This window comes from Pholis gunnellus (assembly GCF_910591455.1).
Source record: "Pholis gunnellus genome assembly, chromosome: 8".
Classification (NCBI taxonomy): domain Eukaryota; kingdom Metazoa; phylum Chordata; class Actinopteri; order Perciformes; family Pholidae; genus Pholis; species Pholis gunnellus.
Window position 1 is genome coordinate 5,843,788 of NC_136534.1, and position 13,580 is coordinate 5,857,367.

The 13,580-nt window shown below is 41.6% G+C and overlaps 2 protein-coding genes across 3 annotated transcripts in view; one reads left to right on the forward strand and one right to left on the reverse strand.

Moving 5' to 3' along the window:
* Positions 1–1,823: 1,823 nt before the first annotated feature.
* On the forward strand, positions 1,824–9,213 carry sqlea (squalene epoxidase a). The gene is made up of 11 exons (XM_079165153.1): positions 1,824–2,231; positions 2,608–2,866; positions 4,096–4,273; positions 4,741–4,837; positions 4,975–5,088; positions 5,553–5,724; positions 6,208–6,303; positions 7,647–7,789; positions 8,036–8,132; positions 8,279–8,366; positions 8,995–9,213. The coding sequence occupies exons 1-11, from the start codon at positions 1,953–1,955 to the stop codon at positions 9,185–9,187; spliced, it is 1,716 nt and encodes a 571-aa protein (XP_079021279.1). The 5' UTR covers positions 1,824–1,952; the 3' UTR covers positions 9,188–9,213.
* A 2,748-nt stretch (positions 9,214–11,961) lies between these two features.
* The window catches only part of oxr1a (oxidation resistance 1a), an 82,484-nt gene continuing 80,865 nt past the window's right edge, over positions 11,962–13,580 (reverse strand). For both annotated transcript variants that reach the window (XM_079164852.1, XM_079164851.1), the window contains exon 15: positions 11,962–13,459. In XM_079164852.1, the coding sequence (XP_079020978.1) occupies positions 13,324–13,459 (136 nt within the window). In that variant the 3' untranslated portion in view covers positions 11,962–13,323. The remainder of the gene's footprint in view (positions 13,460–13,580) is intronic.

Genomic DNA, 13,580 nt, shown 5'->3' on the forward strand with positions numbered 1-13,580 from the left:
TTATTCCAGATGTGCCGCCAAGATGTCATTTTTCTGTGCTGTATCAGTGCTTTTGCTCCTGATCTCCCCCAAAAATCCTGAAATATCATCATTTTTGTTTAATAGACTTTTTGCTAGTTTATCCTCATTTCCTAATTTCGCTTTTATTACATTTTTTACAATGAGCCGGTATATCCAACAGACATGAGCATCTATAGTTGCTGTAAATTCAATGAGGGCAGTTTCTAGTCTACAGCTGTTTTCATCTGGATCAAACAGTCATGATGTGCAAATACACATAATACAATCTTTACTGGATGAAGATATGTCTTTGTGAAACTTTACTATTTCTTATAACCAAATAATCACAACAGTGGCCAAATAAGAGTCTGCACTTTAGTATCCGGGCAGGACATTTACATGATTGTTTCCAGTAACATGAGTTGGGTATGTCTTATATCTTTGGTTATATTTGGAAACTAGACTGTAATTATAATGATTTATGGATGTTAGAGAAATTATCTCATTTACATTATGACAATGCAATATTATACCTGCTATGTGCCCGATCAACTGTGTGTGTTTGTTTCTTATTTGATTAAAACTATATCTGCCCAATGCACCCCTCTATATATGAAGTCATTTTGAGCATCATAATCTATCATTCGATGGCCTTTTTATTGAGTATTTGAATACATGATTTCTAATTCTGTAAATGATTCTGTTTACTGTTAACTTATTATTGTTTTAAGGAGTTTATACCATAATTATATGTTTCATCGCTGCATTTCTGAGGATCCTGTATGTGTAATGGTCCCTTTTGATAGTTAGTTCAGGTGTTGTCATGCCAAAATAATGGATTTTGGTATAACTTCTTATTTAATTTGATTTATTTATTTTTAATTAGGTTAAACTGACTTCAACTAGGGTTTTAATTCTGGGCAGAAAAAGACTATTGCTGCATTGCTTTCACCACAGCTCCAACAGTTTATTGATATGCTACATCCAGTTGGTATTTATGGTATGGTAAATCATTTTGTGTGTACTTTCCACAACAACACGCTGCAGTATTTTGAGTGGTTAATATCCTTATAGGCTACATTTAGTCACAGCCTTTCCAAATAAAAGCTTTATTTACCAATAAGCAGATAAAAGAGCTCTCACTCTGCACCTTTTTCTAGATATCATTGACATCTCCAGGGACAGATGTACCAGCCAGAATTTACCCATGGACAGATGTGACAGATGTTACAAACACTGGATGTTTTGTACACTGCACACATGTAAGGATCCTAAAATGTAGATTTTTGTGAGATATCTATATATCTTGCGCCTTTTTGTCCCTCGCTACTCACAACTTTGGTTGCCACGGTGACTTCTTGCTATCTGTAGCTGAGCCCTGAAGCAGCTATTTAACAGACACACTCAACATGGCCCAGGTTTACAGCACAGAGTGGGTTCTCTTGTCAAACACAGACGATCTTTGCAGCAGGACCCCTCTCATTCAGTCTCTAGGTCTGTGAGATGAATGCAACGCGCACCTTTCCACTGACATCACATCATACTACCGTCCTGCCAGCAGACTGTCCAATCAGCGGCCGAGGGGCGGCCCGGGTCCGGCGCGGCTGTCCAATGGGCGGATAGCGTGAGCTCTGCTCACCGGCACGTCGCTTCTGATTGGAGGTTTGAGCTGTGAAGGAGGCGGGACGTCAACCCACCGAATCCGAAGTAGTGCGCGTTTCTCATTATCATAAAATATTCAGCAGCATCCCTCCGACCGTCTGGGAGCAACTTATCATGAGTTACAAGGGTAACCTTTTGTTTTGGGTAGGCTGACTCGTTTTTTTGGAGCACCAGAGAAACAATATGAGGAGTAATTATTAATTGCGTGGTAATTTTCTGTCAGCATAAAAAGAAAACCGGTTTCTCAGTACTTTCACCATCTAATTATTATTTTTTTTAAATCCAGAAAGATGTGGACCTTCCTGGGAATAGCCAGCTTCACATACCTTTACAAAAAATCCAACACAGTACTGAGTTACGCTCACAAAGAGCTTCTAATGGCCGCAGCCTTATTTCTGACAGTCGGCCTGCTGCTGTCGTATGTCAGGTACTTTCACATGCAGAAGCTCAGAGTCTCTCAGGTGTTACATTTGCCTCTGAGCCTCTTGTCCTTTTTACCTGTTATCAACAATTTAATCCCCCAAACTTCAACACAGAGGAGCGAGAAGGCGGAGAACAGCTGCACACAGGTAAGAAAACTCGTTCGGCTACATGTCATGTATGTATACTGTGAACAAAGGGAGACAAAGACTATACAAAAGCCTAAGGACTAAGGATCGGGTTTTTCTTCATTTAACTGAAGTCATTTATGTTAAATTTGTGATCTTAATCCCTGGAAAAAACACTCATGACTTCATTTTCTCAAATTGTATTCTAGCATTTCTGAAGTAAAGTGCTTTAATGTATTTATATTTGTATATATAAAGACCACAACTGAAATGAGAGAGACGTAGCAGGTTATTGGATGAAGTATAACAAATTTAAATTTTCCAATGTTTGCCTCTCAGTAGTTCAGTTTGGACTTTACCCTGGGTGTAACGAGACTCTCCACTCGGTTGTTTCCAGAGCCGGAGAACAAGGAAAAGAGTAGATGCAGATTCCTCCGCCTCACCGAGTGCCTCAGCCAGGGGCCCCTCAGTGGCTCCGGAGCCAGACGTGGTGATAGTTGGGGCAGGGGTCCTGGGCTCTGCCCTGGCGGCCGTCCTAGCCAAGGACGGGAGGAGGGTGACGGTGGTGGAGAGGGACCTGAAGGAGCCTGACAGGATAGTGGGGGAGCTGCTGCAGCCTGGAGGATTCAGGGCACTAAAAGAGCTGGGACTGGAAGGTCAGTCAGTGATGGGGGCTGCTTCATGTGTGTGTGTGTATATATATATTATATTACATGTATATATATATATATATGTATATGTGTATATATATTATATATATGGATATATATATAATATATGGATATATACTGTATATACATCAGGGAGTTCTGCCTCATAGTCAGCTCTTTTTTGCATAATAATGAAATTCTAGGTTAAAGAAAAAACATATTTTCCCAACCAGCTTCTTACTATGAGCGATGAACACACACACACTACATGAACACACTACCTTGAGTTTATTTTTGGTTTCTGTATTTTGGGCAGGGCTCAGTTTGAAAAGTTGATGTCACATATTTCCGTGCACCAATCACAGTTATTAATATTTGAATCTTGTTGTTTGGCTGCTTGCTTATGTTGGCAGCGCTCTCAATCAAACCTGACCTGCACAGATTTGATTGATGAAGCAGATCAGATTAGTGTTACACTCTAAAATGAAATAATGCCGAAAGAAGTTTATTTAATACTAAATAGGAAATATAGGATGAAATATGGTTTGAAGTTTTCAGTGGCTCTCTGGTTCAGTGGTTTCTATCCTAACTCTGCTTATATGAATCGTCCAGATAACAAATGAACCCATTTGGACTAAGTCACTGTAAATTGTATACATCTAAGTGGGGAGATGACGTGTGCCTACAACTATTTCTTCAGCATATTGATTTTGCCAATGAACGGCAGAATCTCAATGCAATTATGCTTCATGAGGAATTCCTTAGATTTGACCTAAATGCTCATAGGGACTACATCCTACATTATAATGACTTCCTTTAATACAACATTAATATTCCTGTTATAAAGTAAGTTATGTTCTGTAATATTTATGCAGTATCCCCGTTTCAAAATGTTCCATCTTGCAGGTAAAATGTTGAAAACAATATCAAATTATTCGAAGTCACGGTTTTCAATAAAGGTACCAAATATGTTGTGATGAATTTGTGAAAATGTGTATCAAATGACGTAAAATACATCTAGATTAATAGCGTTTGATGGAATGGTACAGCCCTGAACACTCTGGAGACACAGGTTTAAATCACTCAGTCAAGATATCAGATCCGGGTTCCATTTCATCTGCATGCGCTGATTCACACATGCCGAGTGTAAACAGTAGCAGAGTGAGTGAACAATGACTGCGCGTTGTGAAACTAACCTGTTGCTTGTGTGTGTGTGTGTGTGTGTTTGCCTTCAGGTTCAGTGGAGGGTCTGGATGCCCATCTGGTGAGCGGCTATGTGATCCACGACATGGAGAGCAGCACAGAGGTGGAGATCCCCTACCCGGAGGGGGAGGACAGAACCAAGTGTGGACGCGCTTTCCATCACGGTCGATTCATCATGGGCCTGAGGAGAACCGCCCTGGCCCAGCCAAAGTGAGTAGAGTCACCCCCACACACCCAAACAGAGTCCATATGCCGACTGACAGTTGGCTAATTGGATGGCATTGTTTTTGACAGCACTGAGGGTTGAAGGGAACAAGAGTATAATTAAAAATCTGTTGTTCACATGTTGCTCATTTATTCTGCCCTGTAAAGCCAAACTGCATCACTAGTTTGTTCAAAAAGAGCTCTCATGTTCTACATGACTAGTGAAATTACAAAGTTATAGGATGTATTTCAGAGGACTTTACACAAATATCAGTACTTGGTTAAATGTAATACTATGTTTTAAGAGAATGATGGTTTACTAAAACAGCCTGGACAGCTCTTGTTTGTCAATCAAAATCCTGCATCCTGACCATATTTGGAATAGGCATTAATCTTGCTCCAGTAGCTTTCTCCTGTCACGCTGCTCTGACATGTGGAGGCGATGTCTCTAACTACCTAATTGCGCCCCCCAGTGTCAGAATCGTAGAAGGCATCGTGACCAGTTTGCAGGAAGAGGACGGCTGTGTAACCGGAGTGCAGTACAAGGATAAAGAAACTGGAGACATCAAGGTGAGACGAGGAGGCTCTGCTGCACATGTAGAACCTTGTGTTCAACTTCCCCCCCCCCCCACCCCTCACCTAATGGAAAGAAACAGTCCGTTTAATGCAAAATGGTGTAGATGACTGTGTGAATCTGTGTCCTGTAGGAAATCCATGCTGCGCTGACTGTCGTGGCTGACGGCTGTTTCTCTAAATTCAGAAAGAGTCTGGTCTCTGGGAAAGCTCACACCTCCTCTCACTTTGTTGGATGCCTCATGAAGGTAAATAGCACACGGAGCCGATGCTATCGTCCCACTGCACTGTATGAATTGGAAAGCCTTTACATTGTTAAATACTGCCTGGTCCCAGCTTCTCAAATGTGAATAGTTCAATAGTTCCTTTATAATGAACATTTTCACCACATTTGATATTTGATATTCAAAATTAATTATCAATTCATTTAGAGAATAAAGAGCAGATAAATCAATAATGAAAATAATCATGAGTTGCAACCCTTACATGTTCAAATCTTTGATACTTTTGACAATAAATACTTACTACATGCCATTTAAAATGTAATATGTGATTGATTTGGGAAATCACTACTGTGTGTAAACCCAACAAATGAACCTTCAGTCATTTGAAACGCTGCCTCGAGAGAAATAAAAAGTCTCCCAAGTATTGATTGAAACAAGAGGTTTTTAAATCCAGTCGATCACAGCGGCTCACTGCACTTCTCCCGCAGGACTGTCCCCAGTTTAAAGCCAACCATGCTGAGCTGGTGCTGGCCAACCCGAGCCCGGTGCTCATCTACCAGATCTCCTCCTCAGACACCAGAGTGCTTGTGGACATCAGAGGGGAGATGCCTCGCAACCTCTCAGAGTACATGGCCGAGAAGATATACCCTCAGCTGCCAGGTAAAAGACACATGAGATACATTTTGAAAATGTCCCTGAGGTTTTATTCTTATGTTATTATTTCGAAGGAAAAATGACCTTTGGCCTGTGCGTGATGAATGATAAAAGCTTGCAATAATGGCAGTGATGCCAGACGTCCTGGTAGGTAGGAACATATCCAGACTGCTGCCTGGGCTGGTGTGTGTGTGTGCGCATGTGTGGCCAGGAGAGCTACTGCTGAAGGATTTGACATTCACGCTGTGCTCTGCTATTCAGCTGAAATATCAAAGCCTCTATATCAAAGCATCAGCTCTGGTAACCTTGACAGAGGTCCAGCGGAAATGGCAGAGTCAGACACACTGATGCATTAATAAACGTACATTCAGACACCAAAAGAAAAGGCTTTTTCTTGTGCATGTGCCCAGCGTGCACCTTTGGGTTTTCATCCGCAGAGCCTTCTGAGTGATCGGCAGCATGCACTCTCTCTTCCTCTCTCTCCCTCAGAGCATTTAAAGGAGCCTTTCATGGGGGCACTACAGAACGATCGACTCAGGTCCATGCCTGCCAGCTTCCTCCCTCCCTCCCCTGTCAACAAGCCAGGTACTGAAGTGTTGTTCGAGATGGCCGGGGGGGGATCGATTGAACTGATTTCAGCTTGTGAACAGTACGATGCATGTCTTGGAAAGTAGTGCACCACTTTGGTCATTACTGTATGATGAAACTAATTAAAGTGCGATTTTGTAATTAGTCTGCGTTTTGAAAAATGCTGTAAATGCATGCTTTCCTTTTTATTGTAGTACTATGTTATATGGATACATTTAAAAATACATGTTTGTTTTTGTACCTGATAAAGCAATAGTTACATTTAACAGAATAGTCCTTACTAAATACGCTTATTAGCTTTCTTGCTGAGTCAGATGGGAAGATCAATACAATTGATGTGCTGTAAATATGAAGATATGGCTAGCAGCCGTTTAGCTTAGCTTAGCATAAAAAATGGAAACAGCTAACTTGGATCCGTCCAATGGTATTTTATTTGTTTAAACCCACAGTGTAAAAACAAGTTGTAGTTTTTATACTTTTTTCGTAGGATTAAACAGATTAAAAACCCTTGGACAGATACAGTTTAGCTGTTTCCATTTTTTATGCTAAGCTAATCTAAACGGCTGTTGGCTATAATTAAAGTAACTAACTAAAGTAGGCTACAATGTGTTAATTAGTGAGCTTTAGATGTACGAGTAGAGACAGGCTAGCTGTTTCCCCCTTGTTTCCAGTCTTTGTGCTATGCTAAGCTAAGCCATGCTATGAAGCAGCCAGTTAGCTTAGCATAGCACAAGGACTGGAAACAAGGGAGAAACAGCTAGCCTGTCTCTGTCCAAAGGCAACAAATGCAGCCTACCTGCACTTCTGAAGCTTGTCATCACTGGGAGGTTACCAGACAACCAGTGGCCAACCTAGAAATAGCCCAGCACACAACCCTCTGTTATACCGCCATAGAAGGTATAATGTGGTAATTATTATTTTGTTCCCCTCGACAGAGCCAGGCTAGCTGGTTCTCCTTGATTCTAATCCTCCTGCTAAGCTTACTAGCCGTTGACAGTAGCTTCACATGTATGAGAGTGGTATTGATCTCCTGATTTAACTCTCGACAAGAAAGTGAACTGCTCCTTTAAATTACACTGATTGTATGTGTGAATGGGGGTGTTGGATTGAAGTAGTAACACAAGTGAGCTCTGTGGGTGTAATGAGCAACGGCACTCTTAAACACACACAAATAAAAGCACAGAGAAACACTAGAAGTCATCCTCCAGACGCCATCTTGCTCACTGAGTTTGGCACTAATTGGAGGATTTTATTACTACAAGAGCTCCGGGGGGGGAAAAAGCTGACAACAACTGGTATACATTTTGTATGAGAGACAAACAGCAGTGTGTCGGTTGCAGGCGTGCTTCTCCTGGGTGATGCTTACAACATGAGGCACCCTCTGACGGGAGGAGGGATGAGTGTTGCTCTCAATGACGTGCGCATCTGGAGAAGTCTGCTCGAAAACATCCCGGATCTCTACGACGACGGGGCTATGCTGCAGGTGAACACAGTGACTAGACATCCTTTATGCTGACAACCCAATAACCGTAAAAGCATTCACATTAAAACTGTTATTAAAAACACTCTACTGTATGAAAACAATAAGGCCTGTGTAAGTGCATGACAGCAAGTAGAAGCTATATTTGGAGCCTCTTCTACATCCCATTTGCCTTGTCCTGTTATTCCCCCTGCTATGGGTGAGCGACTGCAATATTACACAGATTTGTTTTCTCCTTCTTCTCAATAGGCAAAGAAAAAATTCCACTGGGAACGCAAGTCATCACATTCTTTCGTGGTGAATGTGTTGGCCCAAGCCCTGTATGAGCTGTTTGCAGCCACAGACAGTGAGTCTCTGTGTCATTAAAAACAATGACAGTAGACTAGAAATGATTATTATTTTGCCATTACAAAAGTAAAGATCTACAATTATTTTAAACAGCACTTAATGTTAATTTTGATTCTCATCATGTGCCTGTTTTGTGTTAACCAGAATCTCTTCAAGAGCTGAGAAAAGCCTGCTTCCAGTACTTCAAGCTTGGTGGAGAGTGCATTGCTGGGCCTATTGGACTCCTCTCAGTGTAAGCAATACATAATGTCCTCCACAGTAAAAGGATAGACAGAATCTTTCAAACATGGCATCATGGAATGCAGTCTTGGGTTAAGGGAATAGTTTTCGATTTTGGGAAATAAGCTTTTTGCTTTGCTTACTTGCTGAGAGTTAGATGAGAAGATTGATACCACACTCGTATGTCTGCGTCCTTAATGTAAAACTAGAGACGGCTATCTTAGCCTAGCATTAATGTAAATGTGACTAGCTTGGCTATTTCCAAAATCCACCTACCAGCACCCCAGAAGCTCACACGTTATTTCTCTTCCATTTGCAACCTCCCATTGATGTCAAGACTCCAAGCATGCTATGCTAAAGCTAGCATGAAGATAAAGCTCCCTAATTGTGCTGTATCTCGTTTGTTAACTGTGTAAAAATGACACGTGTACTTTTACGGGGGAATATGTGCTGAACAATTTCTTAGCTAGGACCAGTGAGCTCGTATTGGTGCTAAGCTAAGCTAGTCGGTCGCTGGCTGGCTACATATTCATCATGCAGACATGAGTGGTGTCGATCTTGTATTTCCCAAAATGTCAAAACTATTCCTTTAAATACAAGATTAAATACAAAAGACCTAATGACATTGTGATCTTCACCAGGTTGACCCCCAAACCCATGACCCTTATTGGACACTTCTTTGCCGTGGCAATGTACGCGATCTACGTCAACTTCAAGTCAGAGTCTTGGTGCACCAAACCTCGAGCTTTATTCAAGAGTGGAGCCATCCTGTACCGAGCCTGCACGGTCATGTTTCCACTCATCTACTCTGAGCTCAAGTACCTGGTGTACTGAAGAGCTCTACACCTGGACACCTGTATTTTTCATGTTCCCTTCCTGCTGAAGAAAGCACCGTTGCCGTACTAAACCATTTGACTGTTTTCCACAGTGTGCCCTTGCCTTACTGAAGGTGGCATCGTCTTAATGTCCTACTTCAATTTGGACATATTATTGAACAATGCCTTGGTGTAGCCCCTTTGTTCCTGAACATTTAATACTGTGGAATTGCTCCTGCCCAACAGAACTGCTATGTGGAACATGGCACCTGATTTTTATAATAATGATTTAGCAATAGAGCCATTTTTCTGCTGAATATTGTCCTGATGAGCTAATTTTGGCTGTATTTAATACGGGAATCCGCATGTAATGATATATTGTATTACAAGAATGCATCATTTTTTAATTTAATGCACTGATGATGGGATGGTATAAAACAGAAAGCCATCTGAATTATTCTCTTATGTTATATTTCATACAGAAATTCAGTATATTTTCAGCCTGGTTTTGTTGAGGAAAATATCTGCTTCACTTTATCTGTTCAAACCACACACATTCTTACAGTAATGATCACTTCCTGCCTTCCCGATACCGTTGCTCCTTTCATGTATCATAAGGGACATGTCTTGGTTTCCATACTCAGTCTAAAACATGCTGACAGTGCAGCTGACAAAAAAAAGAAATCATCCCAGAACTCAGGAATGATCCCTGCACTATTGTAGTCCTGCTGGGTGTCATTAAAGGCCTGACGCAGCATGCCTGGGGGAAGTTTGGGTTTGACGGGGACCTGAGGCAGAAGGAGCTCACATCAGGACCAAGTCAGCGGATGAAGCTCAGGCGGCGTTTGTCCTGAGCTGACACAGATGAGGAAGTCCTCACATGTAATTCACCACTGTTGCGTTTACCTGCGTCTGCATTTGGCTTGATGGGTCATTAAATAAATCCTACATGACAGACAAGAATTATCTGTTTTTATTACAGCAGCTGTTATTGATAAAATATCTGACAATAGGCTATTATATACCAGTCATTAGTAACGTGAACTAAGTGTAACCCTGCAGGACAAACACTAACAAAAGCGACCGTTAGATGGCGCTCACTCACAGATGGAGGATGTGTGTTTGAATGGAGGCTCTGCTTTGGATTACGTTGCTCTGCTGTGCTTTAGCATTGAAATTCAGGAGAAACATACTGGAACATGAGGAACTGTTGAAATTGCAAGTTTTCAGAATTAGTTTGGTATTAGGCTTTTGCTGCAGCTTTTAATATCTGAATTGGTTTCAATTAAAGCACAGTTTTCACACATTTTCTACGCTGTAGCTTTACCAACATGTTGATCAACGAGTTCTCCATGAAGTGTGTATTCAAGCAAAGACCCACGTTGAGTGGCACCGTGTACTTTCATATGGAAAAAAGAAAATCAGGCTTCTTTCAAGGTCACTGAAGTAACATGTGATCTTCCTCAGATACAAACCTACAAGGACTTTCAATATATATCCTGGTTTTGACAGTTGGCATAAAGAGATTCAGAGGTTTCTCCGACTCTTGCGTCTAAACATCAAACAAAGCTCAGTTATAAAGTAGCTGAGCTTCATTCTAACACCCGAGACAAACCCCGTCCTAAACCCACCGTACTGCAGGACGTGCAGCATGAGTGGAACCTGCAGTTTGCCACTGGAATAAATAAAAAACGCTTCGGTGAGTGATTACAATCAATAAATAAACGGATCAATTTCAAAATGCTATTAAAAAATTAATGAAGTAAATTAGCTTTTAAATTGTGCAGTATAAAAGCTAAAAAAAAAAACAGCTGTAAAAGTGTGTGTGTGATGGAGCAAAGGTCCCTCGGCCAGACGTTGACGTGTTTTTATGGCATGTGCTGCAACCGCTCGGCTACATTTTAAAACGTGCTTTTTGCTTGAGCATTATCACATCAGTTTACAGTCGTGTGTGTCACATTGCTGCTTTAATTTGAAGAGAGCCGCCCAGTTAAATAATTCAAACATGTGTAAGCAGTGGATCACTTAAGAATGAAACTAAATCCAACCTACAGAGCAGCTAACAGCTTAATGACTCATTGGAAAATAAATGTATTGATCTTTTGCATTTGTATTACCGTTGACTTTTATTTTCATTTGGTTCAATTTAGCACTGCTAAATAGGTCAAAAATAAAAACTAAAACATCCCAGGTTACAACAATTAATTCAGCTTTATTGTTATTTATACATCACTGATACATTGTATTCTGGTGAAATAATTGGAAGAATTATCCATATTATTCTTTGTGACTCTCCACAAGGACACAAATACTGGTGTGGAAGACCAGAAAGGGGGGAGAAAGCTCCTTGTGGGGGTGGGGGGGGGGGAGTGAAGTACTGTACACGCGTCCCTTCAGCCATCGCCTGCCTGTCAGAGGTGGAATACCTACCTGTACCGGTGGAGGCTCACCTGACAGCCGCACGAGGAGACAAACGTGCCCCGCTGCCATGTTTCACCACCTTCAACCCCCCTTTATAGACACAGAGCGTTAGGGCTCACCCTTATTGATATTGGTAGCAGCAAGCTTTCTACTAACAGTTAACATCTTTAGGATCTAAACAAAAAAGTACTGTACAGCTACTGCTAAGAGAATATAATAACCTGGCCTTGACGCTTTCACACCAGATTAAAGTGCTAGAAGCAACCCACCAATCCACACTTTATTATATATATATATATATATATATATATATATATATATATATATATATATATATATATATATATATATATATATATATTTATATAGCATTGTGTATTTATATATATATATATATTGGAACAAATCTACTATTTGAACATTAATTTACAGGGTAATATACATTATATTGTAACAGCTGAAATATCAGCACAAATAGATCACTGTCACACTTAACAGCAAAATATATATGATTATATATATCCATAATATAATCATATATATCAATATATAATTGTCATATATGCATGTAAAACAGTTAACCACGTCTCGGGCTTTTCGACTGACACCCCAGAAAAGCGATCGTGTATCAAGACGTAAAAGCTTTACAAGTTTCTCTCTTGAAAGAGCGACAGGTGGCGGCAAAAGTGCCGCGGCCCGCGGGTAGTTGAGGTCACAGGACAGTTATTTGCATATTCCACAAATCTATTGCAACACGTTACTGTCTACAAACAGTACAGCCAGCGTCCTGCGAGAGGAGCCGGTGTTAGCTGGACTCACATGTACACCCACTGAACAGAACGTTACGACGATGGGTGATCTGATTATAGCTATGTGCTTTCAGATGGTGTGCTATGACGGTGAACGACAGGATGGACTACAATACACAATACTCTATAGTTGAGCCTCAGAAGACAACCCCCCCCCACTCTAAAAAGACTGACGTCCCCCCCCCCCCCTACCTGGCAAATCTCCTCTCTGAGTCTAGTGTCATCGTATCCTGCTGCTGATGGGATTCGTATATCGCTGTTTTACCTCAAATCACAACGTAAATGTGACACTTAGCCATCACCGTCAAGAGTAATGGAATGTGTTCAGCTTTTGTCTCGCTTCTTTCCCTCTAACTGGGTCTCTCCCCGCCGAGGCCGACGGCACCGTGAGTAACAACCTACTGAATGAACAAAGTTCTAGGGGGTCTGAGAGGGTGCTGGGGACTCCTTGAGGTTCTGTGAAGTTCAGATGCACTCTCCGGGCCAGTGGGGCGGTTTCTCCTTTCCTCGCAGCAGTCCCAAACTTCAGCCGCCATCATCTTCACCACCTCTCAGGTGAGAGGAATCCCTTCCTCGTCAAGGCCCGATGGCCCATTTTCATACCGATACAACCTCATCCCACAATCCCGCCACCATCCTCTCCACTGCTTCACACACACACACACTCCGCCTACTCTGCAAAGACGCTGCACAAGGCTGTAACAAGATACACACAAAGGTAATTTTTCACAAAGAAAAAAAGCTCCGTAATAACTGCAGTAGTAACGCACAACAAGCATCTGATAGCTGGCTTCCGGCCCGGGGCGCCCTGGTGATGTGCAGTTAGGTTTGGGGCGTTGCCATTGTTCTAAAGGAGGAGGACCCCTCGGTTTGCCCTTTGCAGGACTTGTTTTTTTTTTTTTTTTCCCTGTGGTGCACTGTCCTGTTATTCAAAAGCCCAGATCTCTATGTCCTGAACATAGAAATCCTCCTTTTTTGAGAGCATGGGGTTCCCAAATGTTTTACAGGAGTGACTCCTGCCGTGGTAGAGGTCTCCGTCCAGCCACAGGCCGAACTCACCGCTAGAGGAGAAGAGAACAAACTCAGCAAACGGCGGCTACGTTCTCTGATGCAGTTAACACAACTTATAGAAATATTTCATTTAGCTGCCCTAATTAACGATACTGTATCATTAGATTCAAC